The sequence below is a fragment of the Macaca thibetana genome, chromosome 8 (genome assembly GCF_024542745.1).
Source record: "Macaca thibetana thibetana isolate TM-01 chromosome 8, ASM2454274v1, whole genome shotgun sequence".
Lineage (NCBI taxonomy): Eukaryota > Metazoa > Chordata > Mammalia > Primates > Cercopithecidae > Macaca > Macaca thibetana.
This window is the reverse complement of record NC_065585.1, coordinates 21,405,736-21,432,310: the sequence shown is the minus strand read 5'-3', so window position 1 is coordinate 21,432,310 and position 26,575 is coordinate 21,405,736. Positions and strand designations below refer to the sequence as shown.

Genomic DNA, 26,575 nt, shown 5'->3' with positions numbered 1-26,575 from the left:
GTCTCGGGTATGTCTTTATAGTAGTGTGAAAATGGCACTTGTAAATGAATTTAGATAGGTTACTTAATGTGTCAGTTTCCTCAACTGATAATTGGGAGTAATATTAACCTCACAGAGCTGTGGGGAGGATTAAGAATGAAATTGGGCTACTCAGTGTCAGGCACAAATAATCAGCCAATGAATGACAACTATGATTATTGGGCCAAGGTGTCCAGGTTCTCTTGACAGATCCCTCTATGTCTAGCAACACGTGGCTATGAGACTAAAGTTTTGGAACACAAAATCTATTGCTGTGGAACCAATTCACTTCAGAGGTAGACCATCGATCTTGATCTTGTTGGCACTTTGCTCAGCTTAATTGTATTTGAAGATCAGACGAAAGACTCAAGTGGGTCAAATGTCTAGAGAATAAAACCCAGTTAAACAAGGTAGCAGATTAGGGGATTTTACCCTTAGTTACATTTTACAAAAGCAAGTGAATTGTTTCCTTATGACTAGTCTTGATTAGTGACCACTAAAAAATGTATGTTTGAATTTCACAAGTCTCATATTTCCAAGACAAGAGCCCAAACTTATCAAGACAATCTTTGGAAAAGCAGTTAATGGAGGCATAATCCACAACTTTAATTAACAATGAGGCTTTCAAATTGAACACATAGAAGGAAAATTAATGAATTGTTTAATTTTGTCTTTCCTGTACCTTACTTGTGTGATGCATATTCTTCTAAATGTGCCATTACAAATGCATGTTTTTTTAATCAACTGCTGATTTCATTAGTGTTTAGAAAGCATCCAGTTACCATGCTAAAAGAAAGTGAAGAGGCAGCCCAGATGCTTGCTAAGCCAGAGTTCAAGGTGCCCTGCCTACGCATCTTAACGTTGCTGCCCTTAACTTAAACAGCTTGGCCTGGCTGCGCCGCTTAAGCTGCCGAGAAAGTAATCCGGGACTCTTGAGGGTTTTTGTGCAGGAGTCTCATTTGCAAGTTTGATTTGGAATGTGCTCTTGACAAAGGCGGTTACATCCTGTGTTCCTATTGCCCTGGCTTGGCTCAGTGCAAGAGGGCTACCAGCAGTTTCCGGAAGTCCCCGGAAGTGTCTGAGTGAACCATGTCAGACAGAGACTTCTGATACTTCTCTTGGAACTTTGCTTTGATCCCCTGAAGGTCTACCTGTAGAAAAAATAACAGCAATGGAGACAAGAACATTTGTGGTGTGTTCACAAACAGTGGGCACTCTTCTCCACACGTTATATTCATTTGCTCATTCATGCCTTAAAACAGCCCTTTGAGATAGGGCTTTATTTCCTATCATTATTTCCTTTATCACATTATTTCAATTTTGTGATCAGGAAAGGGAAGGCAGAGGTCAGTTCCCCAAAGGTTGCAGAGGTGTCCGTGTGTGTGTGTGTGTGTGTGTGTGTGTGTGTTCCACTAAAACTCTCAAATTTCTTTTCTTTCTTTTTTTTTTTGAAATGGAGTTTCATTCTTGTTGCACAGGCTGGAGTGCAATGGTGTGGTCTCGGCTCACTGCAACCTCCGCCTCCCGGGTTCAAGCAATTCTCCTGCCTCAGCCTCCCAAGTAGCTGGGATTACAGTCAACCACTGCCTGGCTATTTTTTTTTTTTTTTTTTTTTAAATATTTTTAGTAGAGATGTGGTTTCATCATGTTGGCCAGACTGGTCTCGAACTCGTGATCTCAGGTGATCCACCCGCCTCAGCTCCCAAAGTGCTGGGATTACAGGCATGAGCCACCGTGCCCGGCCCTAAAACTCTTGAAATTCATACAGTTTTTACACGTTACAAAGTATTGTTTTTCTTTTGAGTTTTAAGAGTTATTTGAAAATGAATCGCCCTAAGCTAGCAGGACTGTACACAACCCGGCCATGAGCCCGACTTGGCCTGCAGGCTGTAGTTGCTTGACACCTGGTATAAAGTTAAGAAAATTGTCAACACAGAGATGTGGAATTAAGCAATTAAGCAGTTTTTCCCTCATACCCTGATTAGCAAGGATATTAGTACCAGTCAACACAATCCAAATCACTATCAACTTGTAGGATTTCTTGTGAGTGTAATTCACCGGAAGCTTGAACAACCTAGGTGCTGGAAGTGATGGTAGGACGCAGGAGAAAAATGAATTCAAACATTGCTCTGCCAATAGATGTTTACAGCCTAGCAAAGGAGGTGATACTTGTATCAGAAAAGATGTAATTCCAGGTAGAACATAATGGATCTCATAAAAGAAGCAGAGAACTCTGTTTAACCAGGAGTCTTTCTTTTCTGTTCTTTTTTGGCTTAGACCCTTCCTTGTACACCAGGCCCAAAAAGTGTGGCTCAGGGATCTGACTCTTTCTTCTCCTGCCCCAGTGAGAGGGCTGAGCTGAGAGAGTGAGAGAAATGATCAGGATGGGAGTATGTAGGGGAGTGAGGGAGGGTTTGCAGTGGATGCTGAGCAGGTGGCCGACGCTACAGGAGACAGGTGGCATCTGTCTCTCCCCCAGCCTGTGTGTCCCCCTGCCCCACTGCTTGGTTTCTTGCCCCGTGCTGGGGCTGGGGCAGGGGCAGGGGCAGGAAGGTGGAGGTGGGTGGGATGGGGTGTTCTAGTGCCATGTGGCTTTGGGAGATTAGGAAATCTGGTCAAACTACTATATCTAGCTAGGTCTGAAGCCTTCGGAGGGAACTGCCCACATGTTGAGGTGGCCCAGGACGTGTGGCTGATTCTGAGACAGAGCTTCTTGGAATAAAACACTCTGTGGGCCACGCCGGAGTGATCATGGAACCCTCACAAGCCCTTTGGATGGATCCAGTCTCTCTGGGGGTCTTTTGGAATCCTGGGTCTTCGTTGTGTTCAACCTGCCCCCTTTGAGTCCCTCCAGATCTCTCATCTCTTAGTGACTTTGGCTGGAGGTTGAGTTGCTAAGAGACAGAGGTACAGACAAGGCAGAAGACCTGGAGAGGAAGGAGGGAGAGGGGTTTGGCACCATGGAGGAGAGAGGCAGAGCCATGGCAGGAGCAGAGAGACTGGCAAAGGGGAAGAGGGGAGAGAGAGACGTGGCCTTCAATAGAAAAAGACGAGTTGTGGAGGAGGAGAAAGGAGGGGAGAAGAAATTCCAGGAATAGAAATAAAAACGCAAGAACTGTCTTATTGCAAAGTTATATTTAAAAACAGAGTCAGATGTTAAGTATTATGTGTTAAGAAGCCATGGATCAGAATTTGGGTTGGTGTCCCTCCCCCTTCACCTCCCCCTTCATTTAAGAACTTTTTTTTTTTTTTTTGAGGGCAGATGTCTGTGGTTTTCAAGTGCTTAGTTCCACTTCATTCCCCAAGGCTTCTCCTGCTGCTGATGCAATGCCACTTCCCCTTTACTTTGTACCCTCCTTCTGTCTGTGGCCCCATATCCCAAAGTGTTAGCGGTGACTTTTTTTTTTTTTTTTGAGATCGAGTCTCGCTCTGTGACTCAGACTGGAGTGCAGTGGCGCCGTCTCGGCTCACTGCAACCTCCACCTTCTGGGTTCAAGCAATTCTTGTGCCTCAGCCTCTTGAGTAGCTGGGACTACAAGCGTGTGCCACCATGCCCAGCTAATTTTTGTGTTTTTAGTAGTGATGGGGTTTCACCATGTTGGCCAGGCTGGTCTCGAACTCCCGACCTCAGGTGATCCACCCACCTCGGCCTCCCACAGTGCTGGGATTACAGGCAGGAGCCACCGCGCCCGGCCAGCTGTGGTCTTGATGGCTGCTCCCAAGCGGTTGGCTCCTCCTCTCCCTTCTCTTCCTTATACACACACATTTTCCGAGAGCAAGCACAAATTGACTTTTAGGGGGTGAAAAAACCCTTAATCTTTTTATGTATGAAGCACTGATATCCACGTGGTATATAAACAGATTTGTAGTGTTATCTCTGGTGTTAACATTTCTTGGGGGGAAGGGATGGCAATGAAGACACACATGTGTCTAAAAGGGCTCCTTAGAGGAGCAATAGTTTTTAACAAGATGGAGAACCATTGCCTTACACTGATGTGCTTGCTTCTGCAGTGTGTTCAGTTAAGGAAAGGCCTCGCTCAGGAATTCGGAAATCATTCTCTTTTTGTCCCTGCTGCTGGCTGACCTCTTTCAAGTGTCTTTGTTTTGTCTTCCTTAACATGGAGCCGTGCATAGCTGCAGCCCCTGAGAACTGCTCAACAGGGTTGCCTCTGCACCCCTCCGTGAGCTCTCCGGAGCCACAGAGGACAAAAAAAGAAGCAACGACCATTATTGTATTTTTACAAAAAGAAACAGATTGAAGCAGAGCACGATGTCTTCTGCAAATTCTGGGAAGGCAAGGGCTGTCTCTGTTTTACTTTTTCTGTAAATAGGCCCTTAATAGAAACTATTTGTTGATGACATCAGTGGTGGAAAAAAGAGAAGTTGCAGCCGCCTCTTTGGAGTCGGAGAGTGTCTTACCTCGGCCCTGGTCACGATTATGCGAATCAACGTCTCCTCATCTGTCCCCGCACCCTTCATCGACTTGTACAGACGTTCAGCAAAATAGCCCTCGCAGTCCCGGGCACATCTCACTGGGCAGGACGAAGGAAAAGAGAGTGTGAGGCTTTCACATTTTGTGGAATGACCTGGGGACCCCCCCTAAGTGTCACCTGGCTGCCCTTTGAACTGACTGGATGGTGAGGCAGAGGTTTGAAAGGAGCTGACTTGACACTGTTGTGAAATGAGATTCGGAAGATTCCCTGGTCAGAGCACCTGGAAACTTCAGGCAGAGCTCCTCTCCTGTCCCCTGAAGACCCTCTAGAGGAGAGCTGTGGCATCCTCAGGCCCTCCCGGCCACGCCCATTATTCTCATTATTTCCCAGCAGAAATAACTTTTCCTATCGAAGTGAAATCTCTGGTGCTGTCATAGGGTTCTGAAGGGAAACAGATTGGCCAGCAACCTTCTGGAATAAAACTTCATCATCTTGACAATGTATCCAGTTGGACAGCCGCCCGCTCTCCTATGCTCAACAACCTCCCTACCCTTTGTTTTTCCTCACTGGGTTTGTTTTGTAAGCCTCATCTCTGAACCTTTTCCAGGTTCCCCACGAACTTTTGGTTTGCAGTCTGGGATGTGGACTTGATGAAATGTTTGATCCTTTTTAAAGATCACTTTCCTACGATGCTGCTATTTGCTCTTTCCTGGCCTCCCCTTGCCTTCCAGCTTTGATCTGTCCACAGCTTAATGAAGCATGGTCTCTATTCATCAAGCAGGTGATAGGGTGCATCTCTTCTCCTGGGAATAAATAATTCCTTCCCCTCCTCCCAGGCTCACATGGATCCATCATGACTAACACGTTAGAGGAAAAAAAAAATTGCCCTTTAGGCTGTTAACATTTCTCTAGAACACTTGATGATGTTAGTGATTAACAGTAAGTGATTGGCATAAATGTGGAATGTGCAACCTTACTGTGTCCCGTAATGGGACTGTTGTTATCTAGGGGACCGTCTGTGTGATTGATGCTTGTAAGCAAGGGAGAGGAGCAGAGTTCGGGAAGCAGAGTCTGGGTTGGGAACCAGTCTCCTTTTACAGGCCATGTGGCAGCTGCCACAGTTTCAATGGAAAAGAAAATCACACTGAAAAAGAAACAATGTCTGGCCTCTTTCTCCTGAGAACAACCCAAAAGCTGCTGGATTGGTGGTTCAGGGGAAACTTGCACGCTACTTTGGGGAGTAGCATATTCGAGACTCACTGTGGTCCCCAGACAATTTGAGCTAGTGAGCACCACAAAGCTTTCCTGAAAATCCTCTTCTGTACAGTGCGATTTGATGCGGGGATCGTTGTCTGCCTGAAGTCACTGTGTTCCGCTCGTGCCCAGGGGTCTTCTCCCTTGACATTCCTTCTACCTGCTTTTTGGGAAGAAAACTCTCAACATTTCTCCTGTCTATAATCTATGCTTGGGGAACAACCTCTGTTGTTAGCAGCAGCAGGAATCCCTCAAAAGGCTGGGCAGGGATAGCCAGAGAAGATGTGGAATAAAATTCTTCACTGCAGCCAGGCACGGTGGCTCACACCTGTAATCCCAGCACTTTGGGAGGCCAAGGCCGGTGGATCACTTGAGGTCAGGAGTTCGAGACCAGCCTGGCCAACATGGTGGAACTCCATCTCTACTAATAACACAAAAATTAGCCAGGTGTGGAGGCTGAGGCACGAGAATCCCTTGAACCCAGGAGACAGAGGTTGCAGTAAGCTAAGATTGTGCCACTGCACTCTAGCCTGGGTGACAGAGTGAAACTATGTCTTGAAAGAAGGAAGGAAGGAAGGAAGGAAGGAAGGAAGGAAGGAAGGAAGGAGGGAGGGAGGGAGTGAGGGAGGAAAAGAAGGAAGGAAGGAAAGAAAGAAAGAAAGAGAAAGAAAGAAAAAGAAAGAAAGAAAAAAGAAAGAAAGAAAGAAGGAAAGAAAGAAAGAAAGACTCTTCACAGCAAGTGGCAGAAAGGACAGCCAGTCCGGTGCTCTGTATCTTGCTCCCCTTTGCCTTCAGAGCAAGTTCCTGAACTTCAGTGAGTATAACTCAGTCACTTGGACAGTTTGTAAATGTGTGGCTTCCCGGGCTCCCTTCCTGGAGGTTCTCAATGGGAACCTGGAGTGGGGCCCAGGAACCTGCATTGTAACAGGTGATTCTGAGGCAGGGGGTCCATGGACCTCACTTTGAGAAATGCTGCTCCAGAGGCTACATGTGGTGGGAGCCATTTGACCTCAGCTCCCTGCTCCTAGATGTTAGTCATAAACTGGCATCGCTATCAGTTAGGTGGGAGTGGGGTGGGAAGTGTCTAGAAAATAGTCATGAAGCCGTATTCTGGTATTTGTGTGCTTATTCTCAAGGTCTCTTCTAATCACTTTGGCCTTTGCTACCACTGGAGTACAGCCCACTCTTAGAGTGTGCGGTCCCCAACCCCAGGGACTTGGCTTTTCCTTCATCCGTACCCTCTTTGCTCTTCGTTTTTATTTTCATCTTTAGCTTAATCTATGGATTTGTACCCACCAGCTTAAAATCCACCATGAGTTTAGGCTCCTTAAGAGGAAGAACTGGCCTTATTTACCTCTTATCCCCACACCCAGCGCAAACCCTGGGCCCCGGCCTGTGTTGAGTAAATGTTAAATCATTGAATAATTGTAATACCATCTTCTGACTACACTCTGTTGTTTTCCCGATTTTCATACTGCAAGTACAACAAGCAAGGACGCAGAGCCTCAGAACTGGGCCGTGAGTAGATCCCATTATCTACTCAAGCCTCTTCTTAATTATGCCTAATGTTCCATTATTGGAATACTAAGCATGTGGGAGTTATTTATATCCTACTGCTCAAGGTCATCGCCAAGGTCTGAATTTTTCACACATGTCTGCAATTCAAAAAATTGCAACCTCCAGCATAAATGGCTTAAGGCCCTAAGCACAGTCACTTATACCAGGGCTCGTGTATATACCCAGCATGGGTCATGAGTAACACCAAGGATTTTTAGGCCTCCGGATATCACAGCAGAGGTCTTGCTCATTGAATGCAAAATAAGGATAGATTAAAAAAAATCAATTGCTGACATTGTTCAAAAAAACCCCAAAGAAACCAAACAAAAGAGTTTGGCAACTAGAGCACATTTTTTAACTTCCAGGGCTGCTTATTTGGTTCTTCCTCTTCGGAGGACAGGTCTCTCCATTGCTCCTGCCATTTGGGTTGGGGCCCTGGATTCCTCACCACAGGAGTGTGGACAATGCACAATGCCTTCATTCCAGGGCTTGCAGAAAGAAAGAAGGAGCCTGCCAGACACAGCTTCATGCCCATCTCTCTGCTATTTCCTGCCTTTGGGCAACACCTGGAGAGGAGGTCCTGGGGTTTGGTTGGCACGATCAAGATCTGATCTCCCTCCCCTCTCTTTCCAAACAAACTTCATTCTTTGAAAACACTGAAAGGAACCCAATGGAAAAAGAAACCTGTGAGCCATCAGGCTGCCTGAAACTGGATAACGGTCCTAGGTTTTGACAGGTGCACTCAGGGACCCCTGGTGTTAGTGGGTGATACGTTGTGGCTGTGTCCCCACCCAAATCTCATCTTGAATTATAGCTCCCACAATTCCTGCACGTTGTGGGAGGGACCCAGTGGGAGATAATTCAATCATGCGGGTGGTTTCCCCTCATACTGTTCTCACGTTAGTGAATAAGTTTCACGAGATTTGATGACTTTATAAGGGGTTTCCCCTTTCACTTGGGTCTTACTCTGCCTTGTCTGCCACCTTGTAAGATGTGCCTTCCATCTTCCACCATGATTGTGAGGCCTCCCCAGGCACGTGGAAGTTTAATGTGAGTCCATTAAACTTCTTTTTGTTTATAAATTACCCCGTCTTGGGTATGTCTTTATCAGCAGCATGAAAACGGACTAATACAGCAGGACTGCAATGGATGCTGTGGTGTGCCACTCAGATACCTATTCAGGATCAAGGCAGTCATTCACAGCTGAGTCCCTCCCCAGGAATCTCCCTCCAAGGGAGAGAGCTGGCTTGCCCAAAGTTGCGCATGCTCCCCTGGTACAGCCAGTGTTACATGACTGGCTGATGTGGGGTGCAAAAGCCTGGCCCCCTTGCTCCACTTTGGACATCCCAGCTTCCAAGCTTTCTGTGGGATCAGCAGCGCCCCTGTTGCAACTACATCACAGTCACTCTCTCTCTTGCTCGGTGCTGCTTAGATGTGTTGACCCCCAAAAGCTATTCCCTCAAATCTTCCTACACACAAACCTCTGTCTGAGTCTGGTTCCAGGCAGCCCAACCTAAGACAAGAACTCTCCGAACTTTACTTTACCGAGAGTTAAATAGGCCTTCTGCAAATCGCCTGATGTTTCTTCTTCAATGGCTTCTTCTATGTCTTTGCCAATGAGCTGCAGAGAAAACCAAAATCAGCTGTTATTCCAGGTTTGCCTTTGACCTTGGTACTCTTGGGGTTGTTCCTCTACAAAAAGCACTAAATTTTTCCAGATTTAGTCCTGTGGCTTTAGGGAACTCCTATCCCGACTCTTGCCTTGTAGGATCGGGGTGTTTGCCATCCATTCGAGAGGGGGCTCTCATTGCTGAGGAGTCAGTCTGGATTTGACTCCTAATGGATTTGACCCCTAATGGATTTGACCTTAGTTAGTGCCACTCCCTCAATCTCAATTTCCTCATCTGTAAAATTTGGGAGTGGAGAAACAATTAATGTATACTATAATCATAGATTTTTTTTAAACATTGATGTGTAGTTTAGTTCCCATGTGTTCTTCACCCTTTCCAGTTTCAATTTCCCAGGAGGCTGTGGTTATGATCATCTGATATGCACCTCCATCCTCTCCCTTGTCTTGGCACCAGGGACTTAGTCACAGTTTGAGTGAAATAAGTAGGGATGGTGAAGTTCATGATAACAACTTGATCTAAAGTTCCTAAGAGGGAGGGTCTGCAAGAGCTGGAAGCCAACGGGGGCGGGGGGGGGGAGCGGCTGACCACATCAAAATGCCACTTGTCTTCACTCTGGGGTGATTCCAAATAATCCTATATTCACCACTGGCTCACATATCGCTCTGCACAGCATTACACATTAGGTTTCTTTCTAAATATTTACAGAAGCTGAAGTTCAGAGTAAATTGTGACTATCCTTAACACAAATACTGCCTGGGCCAAGCTCAGGGCAGGCACATAAAGAGAAAGGAGAATGCTTTGCTGGGTTTGGGGAGATGCAATTACGCATTACAAATACTGAAACTTCTTTCTTAGAAATTATCTTTTGAGGATATGACACAATTGATTCTATAAATAATTGGGGACTTTGAGTATGCACCAGTGGAGTTGATGTGGTTTATTTTGAAAACACAGGTAAACAAAATGTTCTTTGTGATGTAAGCACAATATATGTCGGGGGAGGAACTGTGTCCAGATTGAATGAAGCCCTGTTGCTTGATCTCCTAGTCATTGTTTGCGTATCTGGAGGCCTTGGTGTGTGGCAATAGAAAGCAGATTAGAAGAGTGGGGGAACTGTCCCTTCCTTAGCTGCCCCCAGTCTTTCTTGGGTTTGATGTGGGAGTCATTATTTTGGAAGGGACTGGTATCCCTTTCCCAGAAACAAGGTTCTTGTTCTGTAGACTGAGATCATACTTCAAGAGAACACTTTGTTCACACAGGTCTTGTTTACTTTAAAAAATCCTCACATTAAACCATTTTCCATTTCTATTGTTAATACCAGGCTAGAACAGGGATTTTAAATTTTCTGTAGAATCTCAACCTACAAAACAGATGAAAGCAGAAAGCAGAGTTGTGCTGGGAGGTGGGAGGGGGCTTCTTTCCCTAGCCATTGGCATCAATACCACGGTTTTGCCCTCTCAGGTTTTTTCCTTGCACAACTCCAGGAGGCGCTATTCACACACTACAACAAGAAGGTACTGCCCTGTGTCCTTCCTGCCCCACCCCACTCCTGGTAGCTGCTGAGGCATCTCCGTGGGACACAATCTGAAACAATGGTCTGGCCCAAGCTGTTGGGACTGTACTTTGGATACTTCTCATTTCAGTTACTGCAACATGATTCTTAGGGGCTCTTTGTACAGGAGCAGGTTTTCTGATCTCAATAGAAAAATACATTATGAGGGTAGATTCCAAACAAGTCTCTAAGACTAGTTAAACAGGCAGCAATGCCTGCAGGGAGGTTATTAGAGGAGCAGTGGAGACATTTCTTTCTTTGAAAATCGGTTTCCCCAAATGGACAGCAGCTGACAGCAGAGCCTTCTGTGCTCTGGCACTGATGATAGAGTTAGAGGGCTGAACCCTCTGGCATGGAATGGGGAACATGTACAGGGGAGGGGCAAAGCGTGAGGCACACAGTGGGGAGACAGCAAAGGGGGATATGGGTATGCGTACCTGCCATTTATGCTGAGCCCTGTTTCGGGACTTTCCTTTGGCTTTATAGCTATATAAGTCTTTCATATTTGGTAACATTGGAGACTGTAATGTAATCCTGCATGATGCAGCAGTTTGGGAAACTCTGTTGCTTGGCCTGGGATTGCTGCGAGTGTCAGAAGTTAAAACTCAGGCTTACAGCATAAATAAATGGCAAAACCTTGAGTTTTTGTGCTGAAAATTAAAATTCAACCCTAAGCCAGGATGACTCATGCTACATAAGAAACTCCAGTGATCTCAGACTAGCATCTCTGTGCTTTTGGTCAGAAGCCATCAGAAAACTCATAGAACCAGGGTCTAAGAGCAGGCTGAACTCTAAAAGCATCAGCAATAAATATCAAGAATGACGCTTGAGCAAGGCTTTTGAAATGGATGAATAGATAGCATTTTAGCGCTGGTTTCATGTAAATAATCATCAAATCCGTAGATTACCTTATTGTACATGTAAGCTTTAGCTCTGATTTTTGGCACCGTTTGTTCACCCAGGGAGACTCCTGACAATTGCTAATGTTCATTGAACGCCTACTGCATGCCAGGTACTAAGTGCCTATTTCCGTTAACTCATTTAATCCTTATTAACCCGATGAAGTAGGTACTATTATCCCTATTTTACAGTTTGGGAAACCGAGGCACAGAACCCTTAATAACTCGCACAAGGACATATGGCTGTAGCCTAAAGCTGACTTCTTAAACTGTATACATTCGAACAAATCACCTGGAGCACCTGCTGTAACACAGATGGTCAGACCCCAGCCCCGGGGAAGCTGATTCAGTAGGTCTGGTGGGGACTGAGAATTCTCAATTAAAACAAATTCTCAAGTGATGCTGATGCTGCTGTTTCAGGATCAACTTTGAGATATTAGCCTGGAGACTGTACTTTCAGGTAGAGAGTCATACACACACACACACACACACACACACACACACATATACATGCATGTACCCAGAAACTCCATCTGTGGACCCTGTAGTGTGGGAAGAGGATCTCGGTCACAGAGAAGTCCTCCAGCTCAGAGGCTACACAGCTCCAGGAACAGAGACCCGGGGAGTGCAGGGTCGGCTGTCTTTGATCATGACTCTGGGCACGTTTTGAAAGGAGCGGGCCCTAAAGGTTTATATACAGTCATGATAAAATTCCAAAGCTTTATTGTCTTTTTATCTGCTGGCAACACATAGGAAATGCTATTTGGAATGAGGAGCAGCCAGCTTCAGCTGAGGTAGGAGCTCAGGTCGGGGAATCTTGGAGTTCTCATCCACTCTCTGCTACCGACTTGCTGTGTGGTCCTGATAAGTTACAGATGGTTCCTCACTCAACAGACTTTCCCTGTCCAGCAGTTGTGGGTCACAATAGCTGTTCAGCCTACATTATAGTTATGGTGTTGTTGTGAAATTGAGTGAGACACAGAACATAGAAGTGCTTTGAATAGGTAAAAGGCCTCTACACATATAAAATAGGATGCCAAAAAAAAAAAAAAAAAAATTCTGATATTCCACTCCAGGCATTTTGCAAGTAAAGACTGCTTCTCAGGGAAGGACTTACTGCTAAGGGCCTTGAAATAACTAACTCACCTTGTGGGCTTAAATTTATCCTGGGATTAAAATACAATGTATGTGCATCTTTTCTGGAGCCTATCTTTGAGGTACATCATATCTGTCTTGAGAATGGTGGGCACTGTTAGCCAACTGGAAACTGGAGTAATAATAGCAAACGTTAGTATGCTTGCCACATGCCAGCTACTATTCTGAGTCTTTATCTTATTTAACCTTAAAATCACTCTGGGGGTGTGAAGATGATGTTCATGGTCCCTGTTCTACAAAAGAGGATGGAGAGATTTGGTCACTTGCCAGTGGTAGACCCAGGATTTGCACCTGGGCTCTTGGACTCTGAAGCTTTGCTGCTGAATGGGACACTTGCTTCCCTGGGCTCTGTTGTGCAGCCAGTTTCCAGCCTGGGTACTACATCTGGGTCTGGACGATTCTTTGTGGTGGGCTGTCCTGTGCACTGCAGGCTGTTTAGCAGCATCCCAGGCCTCTGTTCACTCGATGCCAGGACCACCACCCCCAACTGCGACAACTCCAAATAATTCTAGACATTACCAAATATTCCCTGGGTAGGAAAATCGCCTCCAATTGAGAACTACTGTTGTAAAAGATCCCCAATTCCTTATTGCAGATCTTGGCTTCTTTTGGAAATAACTTAAGACACTTTCAGAGTGAACTCTTTTGCCCTAATGCTTTATGACTTACAATTTGATAGGCTTGAAAGGTGGCTCGTAACTGCTTGTGGCTCCTCTTGGCCAAGACTTCATTGAAGGCAAGCTCATCAGTGCCCCAGCGGCCTTCCCCTGCCTCAAGGGTCAAATACAAACACTTTGAAAAAGGCTTTTGTGAAAAGACTGATTATACAGTGCCGTGACCAGGCCTCACTTATAGGAAATTATAAACTATGCATTGAATAGAAGTCAAATGGACTAAGCCCTTTCAGCTTCTAACCCACAAATGTATTTCACATACTTATTTATATTGTTTATGCCATTCTTTGTTCCAAAACGGATCTGATGTGGTCAACCCCAGAGTATAAGAATAGGAAGCATTCATTTAGATTCATGGAGACTAGATATGTGATCTCTAAAGATATAAGCATATCTTTGTTTCTTAAAGGTCATACTTATTTCCCAAGTAACTCCTCTTTGCATGAAATAAACATTTGTTGAAAATAATGCTAATAAATTAAAGAAAAAGAATTTGCAGAGACTGGCATGTCTGCACACATACATCATACAGATCTTTGGCGTCCTGACCAGCTAGATCTTTGTCCACGTCATCTCCTTCATTGCGATTAGCCTAGAAAAATTGACACATTGTTATTAACTTGCATTCCTGCTTGACCACAGAAAAGAAAAAGACAAAGTACTGGAGAAAGAGGTAAGTTCTTTCTCAGCTCGGCTCAGGTCAGCCTGGCAAGGAGGCAACACCCGCTCTTTGCTGCCATCTTTTGGGCACAATGGATAAACCGAGTAGCTTCTGTGGTAACACTTGGTTTTGCCTTTTTTTTTTTTTTTTTTTAGAAACCAGACTCACCCACAAACCCCATTGACCTATGAGCAGACTGAGAGCGATCTCTGATTTTCCCTAGAGTGAGTCCATTGGAAAGCAAGTCCTCTTCGTTTCAAAAGATCAGATTTCACCACTCAAGGTACCAGTGCTAAAGAACCCTGAGAGTTGGTCATGGAAGTCTAACTTGAGCGCTTTGCGGTGGGCAGAATTCTAGGATGACCCAGTGGTCCACATCCTTGTGTAATCCCCTTCCCTTGAGTGTGGGTGAGAGCTATGAATATGAGGAGATGTTGCTCCTGTGATTGTGTTATATTCAATGGCAAAGGGGAATTTTGCAGATATAATTCAGGTCTCCAATCAGTTGAGTTCACCAAAAGGGAGATTATCCTTGGTCAGCCTGATCCAATCAAGTGAGCTCTTCTTAAAAGGTCAGAGGTGGAAGAAGTCAGAGAGATAGCTGCTGCTGGACTGAAAGAAACCAACAGCCATGTGGTACACTGCCCTGGGGGACCGTGTGGAAGGGAGCTGCTGGCGGTCTCTAGGAGCTGACAGTAGCTTCTGCTCAACAGCAAGAAAATGGGGACATCAAACACAACCATAAGGAAATGAATTCTGCCAACAATTAATGAGTTTGGAAGAAGACTCTGAGCTTCAGATGAGATGGCAGCCGTCGGCGACACCTTGATTTCAGCCTGTTGAGAACGTGACCAAAGCGAACCCAAATATTCCCCAGCTGGATCTCCAAGGTACTACTTGGACTCCTAACGCATGGAAACTGTGAGACGATAGATCTATGTTGTTTTGAGGTGCTAAGTTTGTGGCGATTTGTTCTGCAGCAAGAGAAAACGTAAGCAGCCTTCCCGCTGCGGTGGAAGCCTCTCTCTCCTGTTCTCTGCTGTCAGTGTATCCCATTGGGAGAAACAAAACAGAGAAAATGCACAGAGCTCGTAAAGATGGGTGTGTCCATGAGAATACAGATGTGTCTGTGTAGAGGTCCTGGGGGGACTGTGTCCCAGCAGGGCCAATTCTGAAAGCCCTGATGTCCTGGCTGAGTTTCTTGTGGTAGTTCTTACAGGCCCAGGATCCAGTGAATGCTGGGAGTAATTGCAGAGTTGTGTTGTGGAAGTGGCCCTGCTTGGGGTCAGATGGTCTGGTTCTTGCTACTGGCTGCACGAACCTGGGCAGGTTACTCACCCTCTCATGGCCTACATTTCCTCATTGGCAAAATGACAAAGTGATGCTTAATGAGCTGATTCATTTACAAAGAGGGATTGTAAACTGCCAATGACTAGGCAGATTGTTTATATGGAAGTAATCCCAATTGAATATAATTTCACCAGAGCTGGGCTGATGGAGCATGTGTTGATGATCCCTCAATAACATTTTTAATATAAGAAAGAAATGTTTATCTACGTTACCCTTTTTCGTCATGGTGCCACGTTGCCAAGGATTCTTTCCTAAGATGATAAAACAGGTGATACCTCTTTACTCTCACCTGTAGCAGGGACACCAGGATTTTTTTTAGGTTTCCACTTGTATCACCTTTGACATCGGATTCGAGGCTCCTGTCAAATACTTCGACGGAAGTAAAAAAGGTGGGAAGAAAGCAGATGATTTAGTTTCCCAGAGGTATTTTGAAAGAAACATACTTTATTCAAAGCCAGGATGAAATGTCACTTACGCCTTTGGTAGTCCTCTTTGATGGCGATGATTTCCTAGGAAAGGTAATTAAAAAAAAATCAATACTCCAAGGAGGGATTAATCAATAAAAGACACAGAGAAACAGAGAGAAGAGGCGTGAGACCATGTCTGGACACAGGGTGCCTTCCAGACTTCCTCTTAAGATGGTCATCCCTACAGGTCCAGGGCGTATGCCTGGAGCGAGTCCCTGGGGATGTGACGGGCCCCTCTCTCTCTCTGCAAACATCTCAAACACACAAGTAACAAATGCATACATTCTCCTTCTTTCAATGTGAGAAGTTTACAGCTAGGCTAATACTTTCTTTCACCACCTCCTCACCTGGTCTCACTCTCTCTCCCCCACTCAGGTAACCCATGTTAGAAGTTCAGTGCGTATCAGAAAGATACACACAAATTTTTTTTTTTTGCATTTGTATATATATGCGCTACTGAAAACAGAATTGTATAGGTGTCGTGTGTTTAGCAGGTGGAATACTGTACCTATGATTCTTTGACTTAGTTTTTCTCTCAATAATAATGTCCCGGAGATCCAGCTCTACTTGTACATGGATAGTCACCTAGAGTTTTTTAAAGGGACACACAATATTCCATGCTGCCATAAGCTGTGGTTTACTCAGCCAACCTCATATTGACGGATGCTTAGGTCATTTCCAAGTTTTCTCTTCTTCAAACAAGGCTTCATTCAGTAACAAACTGGCTGCGTGCAGGAGTGCTAGTTTCTCTCAAGGGTGTGTTCTTGGAGGAACTGCTTTATATTTCAATGTCTAGTGCCAAGGGGTGCACCTCAGGAGCTGCCTCAGTTTACACTTGAACCAGCAGCATGTAAGAGCAGGCTTCCTGCCCCGTCCCCGCCCCCACCCCCAGCCCCGACCAAGCTGGTTAAAATGAAAGTCAGTGGGTGGTGATTGGGAGAAGGTGGTGATGGGGAGAAAGCGGTGGGAGCCTCGCTGCTGCACTCCTGGGCGGGAGGGAGGGGCAGGCCAGGTGCTGGGGGAGGCTAATCACTTGTGCTTGTGCGGCTCCCTCCCTTTTCTCCTTCCAATCCACGACCAGGAGCTGCCTGAACCTGGCACCTGCTCTCTGCAGGTTTTTCTTCTCATCCCATCAGATCTATTTGACTGATAGATAGGTCTTGCTTATTGGTTGAAGCCAGGACCTTAGAAAAAGCTATGGTCACATAAGAGTAGAAAAATATATATGAATGTATTTTTGAGACGAAGTCTCCCTCTGTCGCTCAGGCTGGAGTGCAGTGGCACAATCTCGGCTCACTGCAACCTCTGCCTCCCGGGTTCAAGCGATCCTCCTGCCTCAGCCTCTCGAGTAGCTGGGACTACAGATGCACGGCACCACATCTGGCTAATTTTTGTATTTTCAGTAGAGATGAGATTTCATCATGTTGACCAGGCTGGTCTCAAACTCCGCCTGACCTCAAGTGATCTTCCTGCCTCGGCCTCCCAAAGTGCTGAGGTTACAGGCATGAGCCACTGTACCTGGCCTGAAAAATACTATTAAAATTAACCTTTTCACAAAGGCAGGTGCTGACTGCCCTAGCGTTGACTGCCTCCCTGCTGGGACCTTGGTGCTTCTGGGAAGGGTAGATGCTGAGTGGGGGAAGTTGTGTGCCTCTTGGCCTCAACTCACACTCCTGGGGGAGCCTGTGCTAACCCTCCTCAAAAGCACCATCCCAACCTGACTCCTTGAAATGGAGGATTTTTATTATCTTGTGGGGAGAAAAGAAATCCAGGGATGCTCCGGAAAAGGTTTGCAGCGGTAGCCTGGACCCTGGTGGCACTTCGGGAAAAGTGGCTCAGCAGCGTGAACGGGGCCCAGCACCCAGGCCTTCTCCAGCCTTTTTTGTGTCAGGGCACTGTTCGCATTTTGCCTGCTGTCTGCTCCAACCTCTGCTTCTATTTCCTGCTGAGAGGCCTCAAGAATGTTGGGCTTCTCTGGCATTTTCCTTGCTGGGCTGCCGCATTCTGCTGTCATGCATGGTTACTGAAGAGGGAGGGGTCTCTCCTATGAATTATTTGTGAACCCTCTTGACTCTTGATGAGTCCCTTGGTTCTCCTGGCTTCTGGAGCCAGAGACAAATAGTTCTTCCCTGTGCCTTAACAAACGCTCTCTTCAGCCCCTGCAAAGGTGGCATGTGCCCGGGGGACATCCCTCTGTCTGATGACCGAAGGACACACAACCCTTCAGGGTAGTGCTGGCAGCCACTGAGGTGTTCACTGGCATCCCCCAGCACCGCTCACCTCTCTTCCTCATTATAGTCTCTTTTGTACCCTATGCTAGCTGACCGCCATGGCCCAGGCAGCGGCACAGACATGCTTGTGCTGCTTGTTGATTTTTCATGTCGGAAGAGCCACAAAATCAGGCTGGGTGGGGAAAGTAGAATTGTGCCTCCTGCATATAAAAGCATCCGTTTAGAAAAGAAGAAACTCGCTGGACACAGCTCTTCTGGAAAGATCTATTCTGTCAAGGGGCAGCAACACCAAGACTGACCTCTGGAAGACTGGAAGAGATGTCCTCCCACATGGACCAAGCACACATATGTCTCCCCAAACACCTGCTCACTCCATGGATAGCTTGCTGGGACGTAGGGTTCCTTCTGGGGTCTGCAACCATCTCTACCGGGTGTGTGATGCTCCCTTGTGGGCTCAGCTGGGACTGACCTTATTGGTCCTCGTGCACAGGACCTCAATGAGCACAGACTCATCTGTCCCCAAACCCTTCATAGCCTTCTGCAGCTGCCGGGCGGCATACTCGCTGGGGCGGTCCAGAAGGGCCAACGCTGTCTTCTTGAAGTTTCCACTCAGCTCACTCTCGAGTACTTCCTCCAGCTCCTGGTGGAAGACAGTGAGAGACCTGCTGGGAATGGCCCAGGAGGAGAGGGGCAGGTGTCTGCTTGCACCATTGCAAGTGCTCATGGTTGACAAGAAAGGTGCTGTGGACATGAATTCTGCCAACCTGCAACCTGCTGAGAACATGCACCCTGCTGAGAACCTGCAACCTGCTGAGAACCTGCAACCTGCTGAGAACATGCACCCTGCTGAGAACATGCAACCTGCTGAGAACATGCATCCTGCTGAGAACCTGCAACCTGCTGAGAACATGTAACCTGCTGAGAACCTGCAACCTGCTGAGAACATGCATCCTGCTGAGAACCTGCACCCTGCTGAGAACCTGCACCCTGCTGAGAACCTGCAACCTGCTGAGAACATGCAACCTGCTGAGAACATGCACCCTGCTGAGAACCTGCAACCTGCTGAGAACATGTAACCTGCTGAGAACCTGCAACCTGCTGAGAACATGCATCCTGCTGAGAACATGCAACCTGCTGAGAACATGCAACCTGCTGAGAACATGCATCCTGCTGAGAACCTGCACCCTGCTGAGAACCTGCACCCTGCTGAGAACCTGCAACCTGCTGAGAACATGCAACCTGCTGAGAACATGCAACCTGCTGAGAACATGCAACCTGCTGAGAACATGTACCCTGCTGAGAACATGCAACCTGCTGAGAACCTGCAACCTGCTGAGAACCTGCACCCTGCTGAGAACATGCAACCTGCTGAGAACCTGCACCCTGCTGAGAACATGCAACCTGCTGAGAACATGCACCCTGCTGAGAACCTGCAACCTGCTGAGAACATGTACCCTGCTGAGAACATGCAACCTGCTGAGAACATGTACCCTGCTGAGAACCTGCACCCTGCTGAGAACATGCAACCTGCTGAGAACATGCACCCTGCTGAGAACATGCAACCTGCTGAGAACCTGCACCCTGCTGAGAACATGCAACCTGCTGAGAACATGTACCCTGCTGAGAACCTGCACCCTGCTGAGAACATGCAACCTGCTCTCAGCTGCCCAACCACCTTCCCCCAGGGCGGGCAAAGAGGAGCTCCCTGCTCAGGGCTGGAGACCTCGCTGATGCATCACAATAACAACAGTATCTGCAGAACATTTGAGGGCTCAGAGAGCTTTTTCAGCCAGTCCTCAAGATCGCTGAAAAATCCTCAAGACCTGTTGAACCTGAGAAGATGAAGCATTTTCCCCAAATATTCAGCTAGGAAGGACTGAAATACAGGGCTGTTATCTCTAGGACCGGAGAATTTGTCATCCAAATCGGGATGCTTTTCAGTTTGGAAGGGGGAACTATTAGCAATTGCAGAGGACAACAGGGATAAAGAGGATTGTCATGGGAAGACTGACGGCCTATATCGTCACTTCAGTTATCTCGCTATATCCTGGAAGGGACACACATGAGGAAGAACGCAGGTGTGTAGAAGGGGAAGTACATGGAATTCTTACTGGCATCTTTTTTGTTTTGTTTTTTTTTTGAGACAGGGTCTCATTCTGTCACCCAGGCTGGAGTGCAGTGGTGCAATCATGGCTCACTGCAGCCTCGACCTCCCAGGCTCAGATGATCCTCCCATCTCAGCCTCCCAAGTAGCTGGGACTATAGGTACACACTGCCATGCTTGGCTAATTTTTAAAACTTTTTGTGTAGAGATGGGGTTTTGCTATGTTGCCCAGGCTAATCTCACACTCCTAGGCTCAAGTGATCCTCCCATCTCAGCCTCCCAAAGTGCTGGGATTATAGGCGTGAGCCACCACGACCCCCAGCCTGGCAGCTATTCTGACAAGCACTTGTCTTCCTCGTTTCTTTGAGCACCTTCTTTTCACAAGAGAACTAATTACCTTCTCCCTGCCTCCCTCTGACAATGTGGTTTAACAGGATAAATGGTCAAGGATGGGCATTAGCCTACCTAGAGTAGTTAATGCCCCAACTTAAACCAAAGACCTTCACGTGGAGCGACAGCCTAGGATAGCTCAGATTGGAGGCCCATAGGCCAGCTGGCATTTCAAGGACACGAACTATAGCATAGGGTGGGCAGCTCCCCAGCAGTGTGGTATGATGGCAAGGAACACAGCCACAGCAGCTTTGTGACCTTGGAAATGTACTTAATTCCACCAGCTGTCAGTTTTCAGCTCTAGAAAATGGAGTCAGTACAAGACTGACCTCGCAGGGTTATTTGGAGAATTAAATGTGACAATCCTTGTCAATACTGAGCATAGTGCTTGACACTTTTTAAATGGTCAACAAATGCTTATTATCATTAATCTCCCATGCTGAAAAAAATTTTGTAAGAGGAGGGAAATAGACTATTTCTCAAATGAAGCTCTGAGCTTTTGGCCTGGGAGAAAAACCCAGATTATTTTTGTCCAAAGCCCTGGGATCTGCAGTCCTACAAGGGGGCTGTAATATTATGCCTCTGCCCCACAGTGGCTGCTCCAGCCAACACTGCATCTTGTGAAGGCAGGTCTGTGGTCAGTACTCTATGGTGTGGAGTCACCTAAAAATTGGAAATATATTTTCAGGCCAGGTAGGCATGATATACAGCTGCAGAGAAGAGAAATCCCAGCTTCCCACTCTTACAAGCCACAGGCATTACAACAAATCCATGTGTGTTTACATTCTGTCTGGACAGAGTAGCAGGCTCGGGATAGCTCAGCTCTACTCCTGGTTTTCCTGCTAACTCTGTGTTACCATGGGATGGTTATTCTCTTTGGAGGTCAACTGACGCGGGGCTGAGATTGGATCATATCTAACATCTTCTAGCTTCGTGATGTTAGGATTCTAGATCATCTCTTTGGCAGTCTCAGCTCTCTGAAACACAGCTGAGAACCAGAAAGTAAGCAAATGATTGGCAAATGAAGTATCACAAAGTTTTGTGCTAGAACATGCCCATTTAAGTTTTAACAGGATCCCTAGGCTTTCACTTTGAACCCATTTACTCTTCTTTAGACTAAAGATTAAGAAGCATTGTATCTGAGTTTTCTTTCTTTCTTTCCTTCTTCCTCTCTTTCTCTCTTTCTCTCTCTCTCTCGTTCTTTCTTTTTCTTTCCTTCCTTCCCTTCTTTCCCTTCCTCCCCTCCTCCCTTTCTCTTTTTTTTTCTTTTCTTTTCTTTCTTTCCTTTCCATAGGGTCTCACTCTATCACCCAGGCTGGAGTGCAGTGGTGCAATCACAGCTCACTGAGGCCTCAACTTCTTGGGCTTATGTAACCCTCCAGCCTCAGCCTCCTGAGTAGCAGGGACTACAGGCACTTACCACCATACCCAGCTAATTTTTTACTTTTGGTAGAGATGAAGGTCTCAACTCGTCTCAAACTCCTGGGCTCAAGCGATCCTCCTGCCTTGGCCTCCCAAAGTGTTGGGATTACAGGTGTGAGCCACCTTGCCTGGCCTGACTTTTCATATTGGTAGGGTGAATGTGTCTTGGGAGGGTACTTGAATTAGGGATGTTGACAGGGATAAAAATTCACCTTCAGACCGGGCACGGTGGCTCATGCCTGTAATCCTACCACTTTGGGAGGCTGATGTGGGCAGATCATGAGGTCTCAGGAATTTGAGACTAGCCTAACCAAAATTAAAATAGAAAAATTTTACTAAAAACACAAAACTTAGCCAGGTGTGGTGGCACGTGCCTGTAATCCCAGCTACTCAGAAGGCTGAAGCAGGAGAATTGCTTCAACCTGGGAGGCAGAGGTTGCAGTGAGCCAAGATTATGCCACTACATTCCAGCCTGGGCAACAGAGTGAGACTCCATCTCAAAAAAACAAAACAAAACAAAAAAAATTCAGCTTCATGCATTCAATTAAATGCAATTGAACTGAAGATGCACTTATTTTCATCAAAAATTACATTGATGAGCCTAAGAGTAAGGAGAGAAGCAGAAAAAGCACAAAAGCACAGCCATTTGGGCCATCTAGTGTATGAGCAAATAGCTCTACTTATGGCACTGGGTCCTCCAGGAATGGATACTGTTCTTGAAGTCGGAAGACTTGGATGTGAGACTTGGATGTGGGTCCTGGTTCTCTCTCTCTTTTTTTTTAGATGTGTGTTGTTGTAAAATGGAAACAATCATAGTTATCATAGCTTTCCTGTATTGGTACATACTGGCCTTATCCTGACTGGTTCTCCCAGCAACCTGAGAAGGGAGCTAAGTTGTCTTCTTCTTTCTATCCATGAAAAGACCAAGGCCTGAAGCAATTGTTACCTGCTCAATATCAAATAAATAGGAAAACCCATCTTCATCTTTCTATGTATCTATTTATACATACAGGGATTGAAATGGTAAAAGTTTGATAAATACAAATGAGAATACAGCATAATAATTGATATTCATTTTGCATAATGATAATTCTAATGACATTAAGAAAAGGTTAAGTTGTGTTCATTATATATTAATAAAGAAATAAGAAAGCCTAATGCATACTTGAAGACTTCTCTATATAACATTATTTTCAACAATAAAAAGAATGAAAGAAAAGAAAGAAAATGTAAAACAAAAAGGTGTTGATAGCTTAATGAAATGGAGGGTGGTTTTTTTTTGTAGTTTTCTGTAACAATCACTTATGAAAAATTCCTGTATAAAGACTCACTTGTGGAAACTGATTTTCAAATTACTGATCTATCTACATATGTACAGTTAGTCCAAATTAAGTGAAAAAAAAAACACTAGGGTCTTAACAGAAAAATGAAGTCAATTTAAGAAATAATGAGTTTAAGAGTACTGATTTTACAGGCTATTGAGTTAACAAAGCAATTTCAGTTTTTCTGAACTCCATTAATGCTTTTAAGTGGTGATTTCAGTTTTCCTCCTAGGCTGACTCAATAAAGCTATAAAGATATTCTGTATGGCCATGGGGACATGAGGAAGCCGAGATGGCCGAGGCCACGGCTGGGTGAGTGCTTGCTGACTACCCCTGGAATCACCTTGCCGTACGTTGCCTTGTACTTTTGCTTGATTTGTTGCCTCTCATCTGATGTCCTGCACGATAAGATTTCAATGATGGCTGCTTCATTGGTTCCTAAAATGCAGGAGAAACAAACAAAGCCACAGTGAACAAGAAACAAGATGGAAGTTTATTTTAGTCCAGGGTGAGGAAGCCAGGACTCACAGTTTAAAGGTGGGCGGAGGCATCTATGAACCCAATGGACCCTTAGCTTTGATGCCTTGTGCTGAAAACTGTATTCTTTTCACTCACTTAGTCAAATAGCCATTGAGGCCTCACAGTGCATGGCACACAGTGCTAGGCATTGTGGTGGAAAGAGGAACGAGTATGGCCAGTTCCTTAATTTTATTCCTAGGGAAATGAAAACATTTATCCACCCAACGCTTGTATGTGAATGTTCATAGCAGCATTACTCATAATAGCTCAAACACGGAACAGCCCCAGTGTTCATCACCTGAATATGAACAAAGAAAATGTGGAGTATCCACACAACGGAATGCTATTTGGTCAGAAAAAGGAATAAATTACGGATAGATGTTACAACATGGATGAACCTTGAGAACGTTATGCTAAGTGAAAGAAGTCAGTCATAGCAGATCACATGTTATATAATTCCATTCATATGAAAGTCCGGAATAGTAGAATACACAGAGGCTGGAAGTATACTAGGGGGATGGTAGCTGGAGTCCAGGGCTACTTTTTGAAGTGATAAAAATGTTCTAAAATCGACTATGGTGGCGGTTGCACGTATCTGTGAGTATAATAAAAACTATTGAATTAAACACTTTAAATGGATGAATCATATGGTGCATGAATTATATCTCAATAAAAATGTGTTTAAAAACAACAAAGAAAAAGACGGCCTGTTCTTTGGCCTCTGGGTGCTTACAATTGCATGAACAAGGTTAAGATATAGGCTCAAACTGTTACAATATTAACCCCACCCGGACATTTGTTAATCTCAGGAGAGAAGTCTTGATTGAAACTATGAAGGGAGGTTGCCCCTTTTAACTCCTATTACCTTTAAATTATGCTTTTTTTTAAAAGCTTTTTTCCCCCTGATGCTCAAAGTAATATAAGCTTATGGCAGCAATTTGATCAGTACTGAAAACTATAGTGAATAAGAAAGAAGGGGGGAATATCCATGTTTGAACCAGAAACCAGGATCAGAAAGATGACCCAGGTATTTCCAGTGTGGGAATGAGAAAGACTGTTTTATCACCAAGCCCCACATTAGATTTATTCAGGCTGGATTCAAATCATGGCTCCACCCTGTACTGACTGCATGACATTGGGCAAGTGATTTGTCTTGCTAAGTCTCAGTTTTCCCACCTGTAAGATGGGGGTAATAGTATACAATAGAATAGAAATAGAATATACAATAGAATGAAACGCGAGAATCCAAGTGTGGGTCCAGTCTGTGGTGGTCCTGAGAGTGCACGTGGGAAACCCGGGACACCAGGGGATGTAAATGACCATGCGCCCTGCACTGCCTGACATCCATGCAGGGTGTGCACAGGGACCAGACTCCATGAATTGCTCACCCCAGGGATCAAGCTCACTGGGATCAAGGCACAGCAGTCAGCAATCATGGGAGCTGGAGGAAACGTCAGAGACTACCTAGTCTAAGCTCTTACAGATGAGGAAGCTGATGCACAACACAGTGCCTCTTCTCGGTTCCTGCGTGTACCTGACTGTTCTGCAGCATTTGAATTCTGCAGTTGGGAGTTCTTTTTTTTTTTTTTTTGAGACAGGGTCTGGCTATGTCACCCAGACTAGAGCGCAGTGGCATGATCGCTGCAACCTGCACCTCCTGGGTTCAAATAATTCTCTTGCCTCAGCCTCCCGTGTAACTGGGATTATAGGCACCCACCACCACGCCCGACTAATTTTTGTATTATTAGTAGAGATGGGGTTTCACCAAGTTGATCAGGCTGGTCTCAAACTCCCGGCCTCTGGTGATCCACCTGCCTCAGCCTCTCAAAGTGCTAGGATCACAGGCATGAGTTGCCGCACCTGGCCTGCGGTTGACAATTCTTTGAGTAAAACGCCTTCCTAGATGACTTTGTACCTCCTTTCCCAGTCCTTCCTTTCTCCTCTCCATCACCTTCCTCTCAGCGTTCTTGATTGGCTTTTATTCTTCTGCTGGCTTTTTAAACTCGGTTTTCAGTTCTCCTCTCTAATGGAGTCACTCCTTTCCCAGGCGACTCTCGCCCTTTTACTGATGACTCCAAGATCAGTGCCTCTAGCCCTAATCTCTCCTCTGAGTTCAGATCTTATTTCCAGCTGCCTGTAGCCAGCTTCCTACAGATCTCCCAAGGCATTTCAACTTCCGCTGTAGCTTAAACCGAACTCATTTTGTCTATCTTTAAATCCATTCCCCATCCTGTTCCTTTGTCTCAGCACACGGCATCACCTGGATTACAGAAAATCCAAAGTCACCTTTGAGGGCCCACCTGTCTTTTTTACTCTCAAATATTACCAAGTCCTGCCTATCTCACCTATGAGACAACTCTTTCACCTGTTCCTTCTCTTCATTCCTACTGTCACTGCCTAACAGGCCCTACGTGTTTTTAGCCCCCACCCCGACACCAGGCTCTGATCTCTGCAGTCCACCCTGGGAAGCTCGCATGTGTTCATTTCACACCATGCTTTAAATACCTTTAATGATTCCTCTTGACTCCTACAATGACATCAGAATCCCTTACGGTGGCGTTGAGACTTCCTGCAGTTTGGTGTCATGCTTCTCTTCTAGATCCATCTCTGCACACAGCAGCCCAAGGCTTACTCACCTAATCTCAGCCACACTTGTTAAGTTTCTGCTTCCTCTGTTTTGGCACAGCACGCTATTTACATGTATATTTCCAGGATCATTGCAGTGATTATCTAAGACTGCAGTACTGACATTCTGAGCCCGACACCTGGGCTCTAGGGAGTGGCCACTAAATGGCAGTGTGTGCTGTTATGGTGCCACTCACTGCTGTCTTGCTCTGGTTGGTGGGTGGACCTAGATGATGGCTGCCACCCAGCTGAGCCATCAGGATCCTGAAGGAACAAGATCGTGCAAATGCATTTTGATGGAAGGCTTGAGA

The 26,575-nt window shown here is 45.7% G+C and overlaps 1 protein-coding gene across 2 annotated transcripts in view; it reads right to left on the bottom strand.

The window, feature by feature from the left end:
* Positions 1–605: 605 nt before the first annotated feature.
* ANXA13 (annexin A13) overlaps positions 606–26,575 on the bottom strand; it is a 58,619-nt gene continuing 32,649 nt past the window's right edge. For both annotated transcript variants that reach the window (XM_050801707.1, XM_050801706.1), the window contains 9 exons: positions 23,464–23,558; positions 18,352–18,522; positions 15,660–15,693; positions 15,474–15,553; positions 13,697–13,765; positions 13,169–13,270; positions 8,808–8,883; positions 4,438–4,550; positions 606–1,169 (listed from right to left, as the gene is read on the bottom strand). In XM_050801707.1, the coding sequence (XP_050657664.1) occupies positions 1,050–1,169; positions 4,438–4,550; positions 8,808–8,883; positions 13,169–13,270; positions 13,697–13,765; positions 15,474–15,553; positions 15,660–15,693; positions 18,352–18,522; positions 23,464–23,558 (860 nt within the window). In that variant the 3' untranslated portion in view covers positions 606–1,049. The remainder of the gene's footprint in view (positions 1,170–4,437; positions 4,551–8,807; positions 8,884–13,168; positions 13,271–13,696; positions 13,766–15,473; positions 15,554–15,659; positions 15,694–18,351; positions 18,523–23,463; positions 23,559–26,575) is intronic.